The sequence below is a fragment of the Rissa tridactyla genome, chromosome 2 (assembly GCF_028500815.1).
Source record: "Rissa tridactyla isolate bRisTri1 chromosome 2, bRisTri1.patW.cur.20221130, whole genome shotgun sequence".
Classification (NCBI taxonomy): domain Eukaryota; kingdom Metazoa; phylum Chordata; class Aves; order Charadriiformes; family Laridae; genus Rissa; species Rissa tridactyla.
Window position 1 is genome coordinate 149379785 of NC_071467.1, and position 15988 is coordinate 149395772.

The 15988-nt window shown below is 40.0% G+C and overlaps 1 protein-coding gene across 1 annotated transcript in view; it reads left to right on the top strand.

Moving 5' to 3' along the window:
- MYO3A (myosin IIIA) overlaps window positions 1–15988 on the top strand; it is a 116881-nt gene that overhangs the window by 36952 nt on the left and 63941 nt on the right. The window contains exons 5-8 of the mRNA XM_054191533.1: window positions 3335–3411; window positions 4687–4832; window positions 6521–6586; window positions 7008–7163. Of these exons, the coding sequence (XP_054047508.1) occupies window positions 3335–3411; window positions 4687–4832; window positions 6521–6586; window positions 7008–7163 (445 nt within the window). The remainder of the gene's footprint in view (window positions 1–3334; window positions 3412–4686; window positions 4833–6520; window positions 6587–7007; window positions 7164–15988) is intronic.

Genomic DNA, 15988 nt, shown 5'->3' on the forward strand with positions numbered 1-15988 from the left:
GTGTAAGATACTGCTGCTGTTTTACATCTGTCTCTTTAGGAGATAAAAAAAATGTTGGGAAATAATTCAGAGCATTTCAGTCTGTTTAGATCTGTGATATTGACAGTGTGAGCAGTTTTTTGGTCTGGAGACTAGCTTGAGGAATGATCAAATTACAGGTTCTTGATCCAAAGAAGGTCACAAAGAGAATGCTTTGGTATAGAAGTGGACACTGGAGGCACAAATGAAGAAGGGTTATGGAAGAGGTAGCCAGAGGCAGTGGGATAGCTTGAGTGTGAGCCCTTTGGGTAGGGTCTGTGGTTTTATGTATGAATACGGTGGCTAGTGTGTTGGGAATGCAGTCTCCCTGCTGCTGAATGTGAATTTAGTAGAATTTGGTAGGGCTTGCCATCCCCCCATTAGCGTCAACCAGTAAAACGTGCATACTTCTGTCACAGGACATAATCATAAAACGACGTTGTACAGCCTCCCAATTTAGATCAGAACAGTGTCTGCTCAGATTGAGCGCTGCTATGAGACAAATCTTTCCTAATAATGGGGAGCTCATTTCTCAACTGTTTTTCTTTTATTGACTGTTAAGGTCATAAGTAGGTGGCTTTACTTTCAATGGTATTCCAATATCTCTGGTTTTGCAATGAAAAGCTTGAAGAATATGCATGGTGTAAGTCTACTAATTTCCAGTTTTTATTAGTAAACTAACGCCTGAAAAAAAAGAAAAAAAAAAAGCCTTTCAGCTATATGCACAATATTTCTTTTGGGTATGTTGTGCATTGATGTTATTAATGCATTTATTAAGCTCTTCACTTTCATAGGATTTACAATTTGTATGTAATAAACCACCATTTTATGACATATTTTTAGATTTTCTTAGGAGAATATTTGACTCATCGTGCAACAAATCAGTAGTGAAGGGGGAGGAGCAAGATGTTTTTGTTAGAAAATGTATACGTTAAAAAAAGCTGGCCCACTATATGCTTGACTGGTCACTGAAATGCTGGAAGAAATGTTACTAAGTGTGGAATTACATCATCTTTCCTCTATACACAGAAAAAGCCCAAGGAAATATCATTTGTCATAAGACCTATGCTCCGTAATCTGAAATGCCACTTTACTGCTAAGAGCAAAGGATAAGAAAACAAACAAACAAAAAGCACATAAAAAAACCCAAGAGCCTAAAGAAAGTAGTAGTGAACAATTCAAATTAAATCAGCTTTTTACTGAAGTAAAAAAAGGGGAAAGAGGAAAAAATCCTTCAGTTTATTTAATAATTACAGTTCAAAAAGAAAAAAATCAACAGTGCATAGACAGAGAAGATTGTGCACATTAACGTTCTTTTTATATTTTGTTCCTTATCTCTACAGAAAGTTATGATTATTTATAAAATCTGACATTGGGAGTCACAAAAATTTAGTTAGTGCCTTTCTTTGCCTGCAGATCTGAATCCCGTTTCATCGTCCAAGACTGCAAAAAAAAGCTTAGCACAGGGGACTCCCACAGCACGTAGAAAGGGAGAGGGGAGAGTAGCCTCCTCCCCCTCCAAAACTGAGGATCACGTAATGATGTCCGTTTGCATCACTGCAACGGTGACAGACCTGTGGTGATGTGTGCTTACTCTCCTTGCTTTCTGAATGACACGTTTTGCTGAGGGCTCGGAACAGCCACAGACTCCATGAGCCGGAAGCTGGACCTCAGACAACTCCTTGAGGGAGCAAAAACAAAGCCCCTGCTTAGCTGAGCCGAAGCAGGATTGATGGACTTTGTGCTAAGACTCTCGTTGTCCTGCTTTCTGTGGTGCAAACAGCGTGCACTGGACTTTCTGCAAGCACGGAGAGAGGAAGAGGTTCAACTTTCTCAAGCCTGGGGTAGACTGGAGGAAGGCAGCCACAAGAGCAATGGTTGTGTTTGTCTCAAAGGAACGGGCGGGATCTTTCTTGCTGCCTTATTTTCAGCAATTATATACATTTCTGTGATGGACAAATGCAAATATTTTGTGAATTAGAGCTGAATACATAGCTTTAGAGTTAAAAAAAAAAACCAAACACATTGAGCCTTCTATGGTTTCTTGACCTCCACTGAAAAAAACACAAACGAATCAAATTTTATCCAGACAGAGGTTTAGTTAGTATTTCCACTGGGCAGTTAATGTGCATTGCCTCTGTTATGAACCACCTGCAGCGTTTTCGGGAAGATGAGGTCACGTGTGTTCGAACCAGACAGTACAGAGTTGAAACTGGCCAGTGGTGCTCACTGGAGCTTCATGTATTTCAGAGTGAAACTGAGGCTTTTTACATTTTTAAAGAGAAAGCAGACATATGTATGAAGGCAAAATAAATGACCTTCAGCATCAATCAGACTGAGCTTGGAACGAGAGTAGAAACACAGCACCTTTCTTCCCATCCATGATATCAGCACTTCAGAATATGCCTCTGGTGGACCTCACAGTTGGCTATGACTCACAAACCTATAATAGTTCAGGACTTGCTAGCTGAGGGGCTGTTCTTCTCCATGTGTTGTACTCTCCCCTTTGCACACACTAGAGATATTTGCAGCCATACCCCCTTGTATTGTAAGGCAGGAAATTGGTGGCAGGCTGGTCAGAAGTGTGCTGCAGCCCACTCAAGTTCCTAGTATTTCAATGTGCTTTAATTTAAAACCATAAGGAATCCTTAGGCTTTAGAGTTCACTTTCCAGCTCTTGGCCTGAAATAGTTAATTCCTTAAACTACAGCTCATGTTACAAAGCTGATTTGCAGGCATTTGATGTTGCTTTGAGAATATGCTTTGAGCATGGAGAGCCTTCTGGTTTTGTAAGAATTTTTGTGGTTTCACTGTTTTGTTGTTTCTTTTTATGGTAGAGCAGTGAAGAGATGAGGATAAGTATCTTTTATAGAGTTCAACCTGAAATATATAAATAATGAAACAGAGGTCTAGTGTCAGTACTGAGCGTTAAAAGAAAAAAAGAAACCGTGGAAAGTACAGTACTTTATTTTCCCCCCACTGAAGTGCTTTACCGCTCTTCAGGTAATACAGGGTATAGAAAAACCGTAATTAGCCAGTCAAAATATGTGGAGTCAGATTACTAAAGAAATGCTCATTTGGGACTAAATCCTGGTCCTGCTGAAGACACGGGAAACAAAGGATGCGGAGAACCTCAGCTGAAGTGCTGAGTACCTTCGAGGACTGGTCCTCTCTTTCCAGAGAACTGGAAAGATGTATTTGAGCTTCACCTGCGGAGGAAGTCGTAGCATGACAAGACAGGGATGACACCATTCAGAAGGACTGTCTTGGGTGGAAATAGCAGTTGCTGTGATTATAGCTTCCCTTCGTTCTTCCAGGTGTGTCTGCTCAGCTGACCAGCACTCGTCTCCGTCGGAATACCTCCGTGGGCACCCCGTTCTGGATGGCTCCAGAGGTTAGATTCATGTTTCAAAACATTTTGTTGGTGGTATTCAAGTTGCCGCATTCTGCATTTCTGCTCTTTGTCTTTCTTCCTGACCACTGGACTTTTCACCAAATGAAATAGCAATGTCCTTTAAAAAAGTGTTTTAAACCTTTTTTCTTACATGTTTACATTAAGTTAAAATGGGGTTTATTTTCAAAATTGCAAGGTTAGAGCCAGAGAGCAAGACATTGAATTGCTTACTGAAAAGTTACAGAGGAGAGAGTACTACCATTGATCCTTTCCAGCCTTCCAAGCCCTGAAACTATAGGTAGATCATCTCCCCATGGATGGAAGGAGCCAAGGGTGGTACTGTGATACATTGTAACTTTTATTTTTGGATTTCTACACCTGGAAGGTTTTTAATACTAGATAGCCATAGCTGACAGCAAGAAATGGAAGAGGTTATTATGAATAAATGATGCAGTATGTATGTTTGGAGATTTTTCCAGCCTGAAATTGAAGCATATAAAGATGCATTTTAAGCTGAGACAGGAAAAATATTTTGATATAAATAAGCCTGTGTACTTACACTATTTGTGCGCACACAAACACAGGCATATACATCTGTTTGTAGCACATGAAACTGCCTTGTTTGTGCATGTGTATTTTTATAAACATACTCTGTTTATACACATTGGTCTAGCCATGGAGCTAGCAGTATACACATTGGTTTAGACCTGTAGCTAATGGTAGGAAAAATTCTAGGTTCATCCGGATGAACTGAAATGTATACGAAATGAAATACATTTGCTGTGATCCAGTGGCAAACATGTTGTTAAGAAATTGGCTTTATCTTGAAATTGGATGATTTGGCTGAGTAACGACCCAGTAGGTGGTGATAGTGAATTTAACTTCGGCTTTCCTGCCTGTTTCACTTCATGGAGAGAGCAGTATAGTTCCATGAGTGATTTTGAAGGAATAATCCATAGAAAAGAGATTTAGGGTTGCTGAGTTTCCTGCGACTTCCCTCAGCCATGGGATGCAGCTGAATAGCCAAGGATTTGCACCCTTTTGTCAGATCAGGGAACATCTGGTCAGAGAACCTGGTGTTCAGAGACACCTGCTTTCTCTAGTTTAAGCATTGCTTCTTTCCAGCAACAGGGTGCTTTAGCTCGCTAAATGTGTGCAAGTCTGTTTATTTCACCCAGTATCTCCATCCTGTAAGAGATTCTCCCAGCTCTGGGTGTACTCTTAAATTCAGACATTTGAACATCCAGTGACCATCCCAGTCTTTTACTCCAACAGGTGATTGCCTGTGAGCAGCAGCTAGATAGCTCCTATGATGCCAGATGTGATGCGTGGTCACTGGGTATTACTGCAATAGAGTTGGGAGATGGAGATCCACCTCTTGCTGATTTGCACCCTATGAGGGCACTCTTCAAAATACCAAGGTAATATCTTGATGTGTTTATTTCTTGCTGGGTTAGACTGAACTTTTTCCTTTACTGTTACTTTCTTCAAACTTTGACTGTATAAGTATGTAGAGTTTCTTTATATTATTTATACTAGGAGGAGGTTAGAAATACTTTGTCCAGCTGTATTTTCTGCAGGCTCTGCTTCAACCACGTGCGCACAATGAGAAGTTCAGAGCTGGCTGTGGCTACGTTTGAGACAAAGCCATAAGGCCACCTCCTGAGTGGACTGCTGCCCAATATACATGAGCACAGGACTTAGCTGAGTCCCGTGTATTCCGTTACAAAGAATGACTTATGATAGAAATACAGAGTCTGAGTATGGCACTGTGGAGAACAGGCCCCATACGTGACCTCAGGAGTTATCTCATGTCCTTTGAAGCAAAGTATTGTTCTACCACTCACATACATTTAGGCTGCCACTTTTCATTAGCTTGTGCTGCTCCTGGCAGTTCCAGTGTTGCTGTCCTCAGGCAGTGCAAATAGCAACTTCTTTTGTGTTTTCTTTGAAGCTGGAGATAAAAGTACCAAAAGTGCCTCTTACAGTGTTTCAAAGAACATCGATCTCAAAGTATGTAGGGGATGATCATACAGCAGTTTGTGGATTTCACTCTAACAGCTGGAGCAGTACCACAACAGTTGAGACCACATAGTATACATGAGTGCTTCACATCCTTTTCAGTCAAGTCACCCAAATTAGTTTAAATTACCTTCACTTTTAAGAAATCTTGGCTGACTTGGCACTGAAGCAGAGCATGAATGCCCTTCTTACCTTTATTGCTATGGGAAAAGCAATTACAAACTGCTGCGGTCAATCATTTCAGCTAGGCCTTCAAAAAACATCTGGCTTATACCCTTACAAATACTGGGCACCTTTCTGCCGTGGAGCAAATATAAGATCAGTACCCTTTCATTCTATTAAGTAAAACCTGAAAATGATAGAGTAAACATCAAGCAGCAATTAAAGAAAAGCAGTTATGACGATTGAAAATTGACAGAAAAGTCACCTTGTCTGTAGGTCATTCCTTTTGTCTTCATGACTGGACTCAGTGAAAATGGCACCTCTGTTTGAGTGGAAGACAACTGTTAAAACAATTTGAACCAAATTAACACCTAAAATAAACAGCCCTAACAACAGAAAAGAAAGCAGTAGTATTTATTTACAAGAGATCTGTATTTAGTCCTTCACTTGACTTCTGATTATCTTCTGACGAATGAGAAATAGTTAATAAAGAGCTAGTTCCACCTGACACTTTGTTCAGCAAGGTGATTAATTCAGTCCTCCTGAGAAAACTTAAAATAGAAATTCTTTTTAAAAATTCTCTTAAGAAAGTATATTATTTCAGCCTTGAAAAGAGAAACTTGCCATTACAAGTGAATAGTGATTAATGGGTTGTTAGTTTCCTTTCAGTTTATTGATTTGATTTTAAAAATTATAATGATTCTTAGCTACGCTTGGTAGATCATCTGCACGCTATTTCTCCTTGTTAGTTATGTAAAGCAGGAGAACCAGTGAGGCATTGTATCATCTACCCATGCTCCTTTTACCAGTGGAAATCAATACCTTTTTTCATTGGCCTTCTAAAACTCATTACTCAGCCTGCCTTCACACATTGTTTTTGTCAAGTGAGTAGCTTATTAACTTATCATCACGCTGACCTTTGCAGGAATCCTCCTCCAACCCTACAGCAGCCTGAACTGTGGTCACCTGAATTCAATGACTTCATTAACAAGTGAGTAACAACTGAGACCACTGTAGCTGCATATGGAATATGTGTAAATGTCATATGTAAAATATATTTGTATTCTCTGTGGAAATCTGTTGCTACTAATGCTTTTCCTTAAAAACCTACAAATGACATTTGTAAATCCAGTTTGGCTCCAAGCGAGGCTCCAGATTTAAAACACAAAATAACAACATTTTAACACACTTGATGTTTCTGTTTTTCTTAATTTAAAGAATATTTTGTTTTAAAATGCAGTAATTTAACTTCTTGGACTCCTCAGTTCTGTGAAATCTTAACAATTTTCAGTACAGAGCTGTTGTGATTAAGATGGATGTATTTATTATGGAGGTATGAATGAACTACAGACAAGCATTTCAAAACTTAACAGCAATCCCTCAATGATCACGTGCTTTTTCTGCCAGCACAGGTGCTTGACTAAAGATTATGAGAAGCGTCCAACAGTATCTAGTCTATTGCAGCATGATTTTATTAAGCAAATTGAAGGAAAAGAAAACGCGCTACAGAGGCAACTCATGGAATTTATTGATGTTCATCAACAAATGGGAGTCACTGAAAAGGCAAGGTAAAAGTAGCTAAAAAGTAGACCAGTTGGGACAATTGTAATACTTTCACTGTTTCAGAATGGCTAGTGCTCAGAGAAAGATTCATCTCTCATAACTTTAGCTGGCCAAAAAGTAGAGAGCTTAATCTTTGGCATTCCCTATAGAACCAATGAAAAGAGAGGGGCTTTCTCTTTTCCCCTTTCTTCTGTGTCTCAAGATGCAGATTAGGATCCCAGCTTTCAGAGGGCACAGCAAAGGGCTACGAAGGTGATTAGGGGACTGGAACACCTCTCTTAGGAAGAAAGGCTGAAGGATTTGGGTCTCTTCAGTCTGGAAAAAAGATGACTGAGGGGGGAATCTTACCAACACTTAGAAATACTTAAAGGGTGGGTGTCAGGAGGATGGGGCTAGGCTCTTTTCAGTGGTGCCCGAGGACAGGACAAGAGGTAATGGGCACAAACTTGAGCATAGGAAGTTCCACCTAAACATGAGGAGGAACTTCTTTACTTTGAGGGTGGCAGAGCACTGGAACAGGCTGCCCAGAGAGGTGGTGGAGTCTCCAGCTCTAGAGACATTCAAAACCCGCCTGGACGCGTTCCTGTGTAACCTGCTCTAGGTGACCCTGCTGTGGCAGGGCGGTTGGACTGGATGGTCTCCAGAGGTCCCTTCCAACCCCTACCATTCTGTGATTCTGTGAAAGCTAGGGTTAGGTGAAATTAATGTTTGGCATTTTCTTACATTTGCATCATCAGCGAATGTTTAGTTTAAGCAAGTATGCTAAAAGTAACTAGTCAGGTTCCTGCAAGAGTGGCATGCTACTGACTGAAAGAAGTGGTCATAGTACCAGATCTTGTTTTGAAAACTTCAAATCTTACATATTATTGAGTAGATACTTTCTTTCTTCTGCTAGTATTTAGTAATACCAGTTCTGCATAAATCACTTAGCACCTGTTGGCTTTTATTTAAAGCAACTGAAAATGTCTTGGCTCAATTTTGCAATTTAAAAAAAAGACCACCCAGTACACTGAGGTAATGTGTCAGATTTGAAATGTAGTACAAGATTAGTATTGATGTATTACTGGTGCAACTTCTCCTGTGCTTCAAGGTAAAGGATGGTAATTTATTATTTTTTTTTAAATGGAACATAAAATTTAAAATAAATGTTGGCATTGTCATCTCTATAGAAAAAGCTTACTAAAATCTACCACGTATCCTTTCACACATATTTATAGTAGCAATATATACAGCCATCTTCAGTTCTGATCTTGGAGAATTTTCTGTTTACTCTATCCTTTCAAGATGATAATAAAAAATATATTTCTAAATAATTTGTGATTTTCAAGTTTTCTTGGGCTTTGTGTAAGTGGATATGGGACTAGTAGTACTTTCTCTTTTCTGGCATTTCAGTAAAAACCTGTGCAGTTGGCTCAAATTTAAGCCTGAGACTGGATTTGTATGTTCTATATGGTGCAGAGTTGACATTTGCTTAATCTGGAAAGATTCTGGAACTGAAATAAGATTATGGGATATCAGTGCTGAGCACTAAAACAGCGACATACTCCAGACTTCAAAAACTATTTATTTAGTTAGGTATAGTTAGGTTTATTTAGGTAAAATAAGTCCAAAACACTGAATTATATGAATTTAAATCCTGTTAACACTTGTGACACTGGTCCTTTCAAATCCTGAATAATTTTTGAAAATCAAGCTTCTAAGTCAATTAAGTATCATGAGCTTTTTTACCCATTTTATGAAACTCATATGTTTGTTTTCGGTCAAGTCCTATTCTTTTTTTTTTCAAAATCCTTTCATTTTTTCATGTAAATGCTGCATAAACCAAATCACATAAACTTTCTTTTCCTATACAATACAAACATAAAGAAAGTGGCCTAATTTGCATGCATGAGCAGTCAAATGGCACAGGAACAGGACGATCTATTGGCACGTACTCCATCCTGTTTAGACTGTGTTTTATTAACTGATCACTCTTCACATGAACCAGAGTTTAAGGGAATATATTACTATGTGATGAAGTTACCTATGCTTTTACAGTTGATCAACTGTAATTTCTATATAAATGTTCCCAAAGGAGGATGGAATTTTCTCTGTGAAAATAATAATTTTTTATCTGAATCTGTGCCAAAAAAATAACTTATTTAATTAAGGGTGTAGTTTAAATGGTATGGTTAAACCAGTAGCTTGATGTGTAGTATCCATATTTCAGTTTAGCAGTTTAGAATACTAAAAGTAGGCTGAATCTAGTTTAAACTCATTTGCATTGATTTAACCAAGTCTTTTCATACCTGAGATCAGTTAAGGTAGTATGAAAGACTGCAAGTAAAAATCACATTTTAAAGTCACTGTACGTATAATCACTTCAGCTTGAACATATTTATTGACTACATTTGCTGGAAGATTGTCTTTCACAGTAGTGAATGCATAAGAGGATTAGCCACCTTCTAGAAACAGTAAGAATACCCATCTTAATATCTAGCACTATTTCCGTACAAGCAAGAAAAGCAGAGATAATTTTTTAGTAGTTGAAATTGTAGTAAAGTATATACATCATTTCGCTTTAGAAGAAATTAGAATACCAGGCCTGTAAAGGACGTTACTACAGAATGGCATTTGGTTTTTTTCTTCTGTTGAATGATACACAGATCTTTGAATTCAGTAGTCATACTTTTTTTCAAGTCTTTAAATACTAATCGTATGTATCTTCTGACCTTCAATCTGCACAGAGCAAATGGTGTCAACACAAGCCTGTACAAAAGTACCATGTAAATCTGATTCAGAGTTAAGACATAGGCTGTGTAGTGACAAGTCACCTGAAAGAGTCTCATCTTAAAATCTCCTGGCTTTCTTTTCTTGATTATCCTGCTCTGGGGCTGTTTTTACACTGGCATGTTAGGGCCCTACTGTGAAATTCCTGAACTTTCACCAATTGCAGGCAACTTTCCTTGTAAAGCTCCCTCCCGATCTCCAGCTCACACTCTCTTCGTCCATAATTTGAAGGCACAGTTCTCCTGCTTGCTGTCACTGGGAGGCAGGTAGTTTAAAGGATTAAAGAACCCTTCCTTCTACCGAGGGAAGAAATCCTCCTACCTGTGTCGTGCTGTATAAATGGGCATGACATATAAACTCAAGAAATTTGGTAAAGCTGACTTAAAGCTGAAAGTAAGGAATCCAGTTATTTTCTCAGTATGTGTTTCCTCTCCTCTTCAAATTATACTTTATTAATAAATATTTTGTATTTAAAAAAAAATAGTAAAATGTCTGGAAGTTAATAGCTGAGTTAATAGCTGTTTTTAGCCAATCCCTCAGTCACATACTTAGATTGTTGTATGTCACATTATAGCTGTTAAAATTTATAATTAGTGATGAAAATAATTATTAGAAATGAGTGGTGCAGCATATACCCAAAAGCTGTTCTAAAAATACCCTTCTTGCTAGGCCAAGGAAAAAAGCTTGCATTGTAAAGAGTTTTACTTTGCAACAGAAATAGCTGTCTTTGAAATGGCCTTCAGAACTGTCGCATCTACACCTGACAGTCAGGCTTGTACGATTTCTATCTTGAGCTGTTTGGCTGTCTTAATCTTGACTGCTTTTCCAGTAATCTCTGCAGAAATATGCAATGATTAGTACAACTTGTATTTCCTGGGAATTATGACTCATTCCAGAATGAGCTGCCTGTGTGAGGGATATTCACTGCACCTAGATTTCAGCAACTGACTCTGGTCCCCAAGTTAAGAGCCTCATCTTTATATGCCCTCTAAATAAATATGGGAAAGAGACCCATTCTACTGCAAAGTGCTTGAGAGCAAGAGCTTTTGGGTGAGCTGAATTATACTAAGAGTTTGTCCTTCTGTATTGGCCATGTAGGGATAACACTGAAATCCAGTGACAGAGTGCTAAAGAGTTGCTCTATTTAACTATTTGGATACTTCAAGGAGGTAGGTTCATAGAAGTTCATGTACAACACGCACAAAGGTGGGTGTCAATTTATTTATCAGCATCACAAGCAGGGAGTACCATATAGTTTTCTTCCATTACGTTCCCTGATTGCCCAGAATTACGTCTTTTATTTGCTGGGTGTTCTCTCTTTCTGCCTCTGACTCATCCTGCCAGTTGAAAGCAGCCGATAGCAGTCCTTCAAGCTCAACTCTGCAGTGCAGGCCGTAGTGGAGAGTAGGAGATCACCATCCTAGCTTGACAAAGGCTAGGGAGCAAGCCTAGCCTAGCAATACTAGCCTTGACAAAGGCAGTATGAGGAGCAGAGTAAGATAGCTCACACAGAGTCCAGTGCTGCCTTGACCAAGGTCTCCAGATTAAATCTGTGTCAGAGTAGGGGCTTAAACCTGGGGCTTTGGGGTTCCAGACTAATCCTTGAGCACTTCAGGCTACTTCTCCTCTCCTGTAACTCAGCGTGGGCTTTGTTGTACCAACAAGGAACACGTATTCTTGCATTGAGGACACTCCTATGTAGGATGGCTATGCTACAAACTACTCTCAGGTTATGGAAACAATAAAGAATTTCTGGCAACACAGGCCTTAGAATAAGCAGATCTCCAGTCCCAAATGCTTGCAGCTAATACACGTCTCTACAGCAGAGCTAGAATGCGGTTCCAGTCTTCTTCCGTACAAAATGGGCAGCAGCAATGCCTGAATGGAGAATAGGTTACCTCACGAAGCAAAACAGGAGAAAGAAGTTCCTCTTGCATTCAGGACTCTCTGAGATTAATGCTCTGCAGCTGCTGCTTTACTGTCACATCAGTTCACTTGCTCAGCGGCTCCTTTCTGAAGGTATCCCTGAAGGTGGGATACATAACCAGGTATTGCTCACATTTGGAGCTTCCACCTTGTCTTCTCAGTATGGTTCTGTCTGTAGAGCATGGGCCTGACTCATGAGGGCAATGAAGAACTAATTCCAGAGTCCTTTTAGAGATATCTTACTTGCTCATTTAAGAAGACCTGTTTTTCCCTGAAATTTGTCCGGGATGCAGCTATTTCTTGAGCCTGAAGGACCAATAATTTGCATTTTTGCAGGGCACGGTAAACCAGCACAGACTTTAACAAACAGATGGTGCAGACCGAGACAGGACCCAGCTGGCTGGACATGGACCGCTTCTGAACCAAAAGCCCCGTGGCTCTGCGGGGCAGCCCTGTGCTCGCAGCAGCACGGCATAAACTTGAGCACAGCTCCGAGGCTGCAGCCGGTGCGTAGAGGGAGCACAGGTTTGTCTGCAAAGCATTGTGCAGACACAGCTGGAGTCTATCAATACACTTGTCTAAATTCAGGTACAGGTTTTGTATAGACATAAGACTATAGTTTTACTTAAGCATATTTTACCAGATACATCTGTCAAAGACAAAATTTTGATTTCAAGTGTGAATTATTATTGCTCTGTGCAGCCCCCAGAGAAATAGAATCACCAGCAATGACAGACTCTGTACAGGTTTCTCTGTGTTGCTTCTTTTCCGTTTGTCACTTTTAATGCTGTTTGTAACTGCTGGGAGGTGTACAGCTGTTACCCCCTTCACCTGACAGAAAACTTGATTATTTTTAGTTTCTTCTTTACACCCAGACTAAGGCCAGCCCTTTTCCTGTCACTTCTTAGTCTGTAGATGATTCTCCAACCAGTTTAGGCAGAGAGTTCAACAGGGCATAGTGAGTCACACTTCCCTTTTCATGGTATTTTTGGAACTATCAGAAATCTTTTAAATACATTCTGACAATTTGAAGTAGAAAAAGCTGCAGTTCCCTCATTTTGATTTAACTGAATCTTGAAAGATAAGCGGGGGGGGTGGAGTGGGGTGCGAAGGAGGATGCACAGAAACAATGCTGCCTTGACTCATTTTCTTGTCCATGCTGCGTTGATGTTTCTGGCCTTTAGCTGCTGGAATTGCTTGTCGAGCATGGCTGTAAGATTTAATGCCTCCAACAAATAATTTCTGAACAGAACAGAGAAACATGGTTATTTCAGTTCACAATGTCTGTGTGCATGACAATAACAAAATTTCAGCATTGATGTCAACAGCACCGACGTGGTTTTTTTAAGTGGTTGGAGTTTTAGCAAGTGAAGCAGTATAACTGCCCTTGAGGGCCCTGTGCCTTTTGACAGCAAAGCAGAAAAAATATTGTGTTCTGCAAATCTGCCGCTCTGCTGTACTCTTGAGAATGGAGAATATAATCTGGTTTAACAAGCACTAGTGTTCTCATAATGTCAGCTGAAGAGGATTACAGGAGAATCAATTTTATGTAATTAAACTTCCCTGGCATAAATAGAGATCATTTCCTTAAAAAAAAAAAAAATCTTCATGACCGAAGCATTCCCTTCCCTTCCTGCAAGGCACTTGCTGACTTCTTACATTAAATGAAAAATGGTAATTGAAACAAATCTTGGGAAATACCACTCTGTCACTGATACGCAGTAAAAAAAAAATAATGTATTCAATGCAAAACAATTCCATCAAAAATGGAAAGCATAACTTGACAGATGTCTTGTTTTGGGTCTTCCTTTGGCAATGGAAAAAATAGAACTGCAGAGCTTGATATAGTCCTGCGGTTCCCGCATCTTTCCCTCATGTGCATGTTGATAGGTCTTTCTCAAAGTCATGCTGATGTTAGCTGCATCCTCTGGACACACAATGACCTTCGTGTGGGAACAATGGAGAAATTGTTTCAACTATCCAAATAAAATTTTCACCTGGAACTGTTAAAAAGAAGTATAAATAGGAGCGTGAGTTATAGAGGGGACAGATTTCTATTGAGGGGGGTAGGATTTTGCCTGCACCTCTGGCTTTGAATGCAGTAGTATCCTTTAGCTGGTAGATGCAAATCCAGCAGCAGCAGACTATGCAAGGCTGAAGACTTAATTTAAATCTTAATATTACCACATCCTTTTTAATACAACCTGTGGGTACATACAACCAAAAATTATCTCACAGTGTTATTGCAAGGACGGTGCTATCAGGATAGCTCTTGCGGTACAAATGGGTTCCAAAGGAAAGAGAAGACGACATCAGAGCCAGGAGAGGTGCGGTTGCTTTACACCAGACCCATCCCTTTTGATGCTGCCTGCTTGTGTTCCTGTGTGTCTTCTGCTTCAACATATTTAAACATATACCAAATTACAGTCCAGTTATGGAAGTAAGAAGGCTCTGTTACTGCACTGTAGTATTCCCATTGCTTTTCACCTCTGTGTAGTTCAGCCTCACCATCATCCTTTTAACTCTATCTACAACAGTCTGGTTTGGCCTGTAGTAAATACTGAAAGGAAGAAAACATTTGGAAGCGGGTTAGTTTCCCATGCAGCTCCAGGGTCCTAACAATAGTTTGAGAGTAGTCTGCAAAATAGCTGGGTGTAAACTGGCAAGACTTGGTCCCTCTCTTCCTCAGGGCAATGCAGATCCTGTTGATCCATACTGTTCATTGTGCTTCTTGGTCACTTACCCTCCACACTGGGTATTGGGCTGCGATATTGGCACAGAGGCCATGAAACTATGCTAGCTCTTGCAACAAAATCTTACATGTTTGTGTCTTGATATTAAGGCTGCTGAATTAGGCAGCTGTGGTGGGTATGAAACTCCTGCCTTTGCACTGTGGACAATGGAAAGACTCCAGTGGTAGCTGGCACCTTGCCTGAGGGAGGAAGAAACTGCTCCATTACTGGCACCTGGGTGAGGTCAGGCCATTCTGTCACCCTCAGGGAACAATCATTAGAGACAAGATAAATTGCAAGAAGTGCTAGATGAAGTGCACTCATGCCTGCACTTCCATCATTCAGATCTTGATTGCATTCCCAGTTTGGGAGGGCATCATTTGCCCATTTCTTCCAGCCCCTTTTCAGTCCTGGCAATCAGAAACTAATGCTTGACTTTCTGCACCTGCATCCCACATCAGTGCGCAGCCTGCGCGACCTGAAGTAGCACCCATGAAGTAGGTAATGTTTGTGGAATGGGCACAGCCCATTAAACCCTGCAATAAGTCTTGCTGTGGGAGTTCAGAAGTCTCTTAGCTTGCCTCATCAATGTGATGTCCATTCATTCTAACTTTCCATCTTGGTGCAACTGCCCTCTTTTTCCTGCCCTCCGTTTAGTGTATATTAAAGTTCTGGCCTGGGTAGAAAACAGCTGTCTGCTTTTTACTCATGCCATATATCCAAATGTCAAAATTAAATAAAGGATTTCCCTGGTCTTGTCTGGAATCAAGATAAAGAGTGAGCGTGTTTCACACAACACAGTTTTTCTGCTGTCTCCATTTCCAGGGTCCATGTTCCGTATGTTTGAGAGGCGCCTTCCTACCCGTAGTATCAAGGGGAGCGAGGTCATATCAGATCAGAGTTACTTGGTAATCTTTCTGTGCTTTGATGTGTTGCACATCTGAGCTTGATTTAGTTTGTGAACTCTGCTGTTACTTATCCAGTTGCCCTTTCCCTGATTTTCCCCCATCTCATAAAGCAAGTATAACTAATGTGAATTTGTAAACCTTGCATTTTCTGCTGCTTTTGCTTTGTTTAGCAAAGCCTTTACTCTTGGATAGAGAATGATCCAAGTCTCTGGGAATTTTTGTGCTAATTTCTGCAAGATTGCATAAAGTTTTCTTTGGTTTGTTTAATACAGAAAATAAATTTCTATGTAAGGCGAACTTAATTGAAGTTTAACCCTGCTAAGAGAAAGATTTTAAATTTAGTTTCCTTATTTTGTACGATTTTTTCCCGGTAGAGTCCAAGAAAATTCTTCTTGATCAGGATTTATTTCACAAACCCCAGTGGTTCTGTAGCACTTTGCTCTACAGTGTGGCCATCTCTGCCAGGCTCTAGAGCATTGTCATTACTAAGCTAGA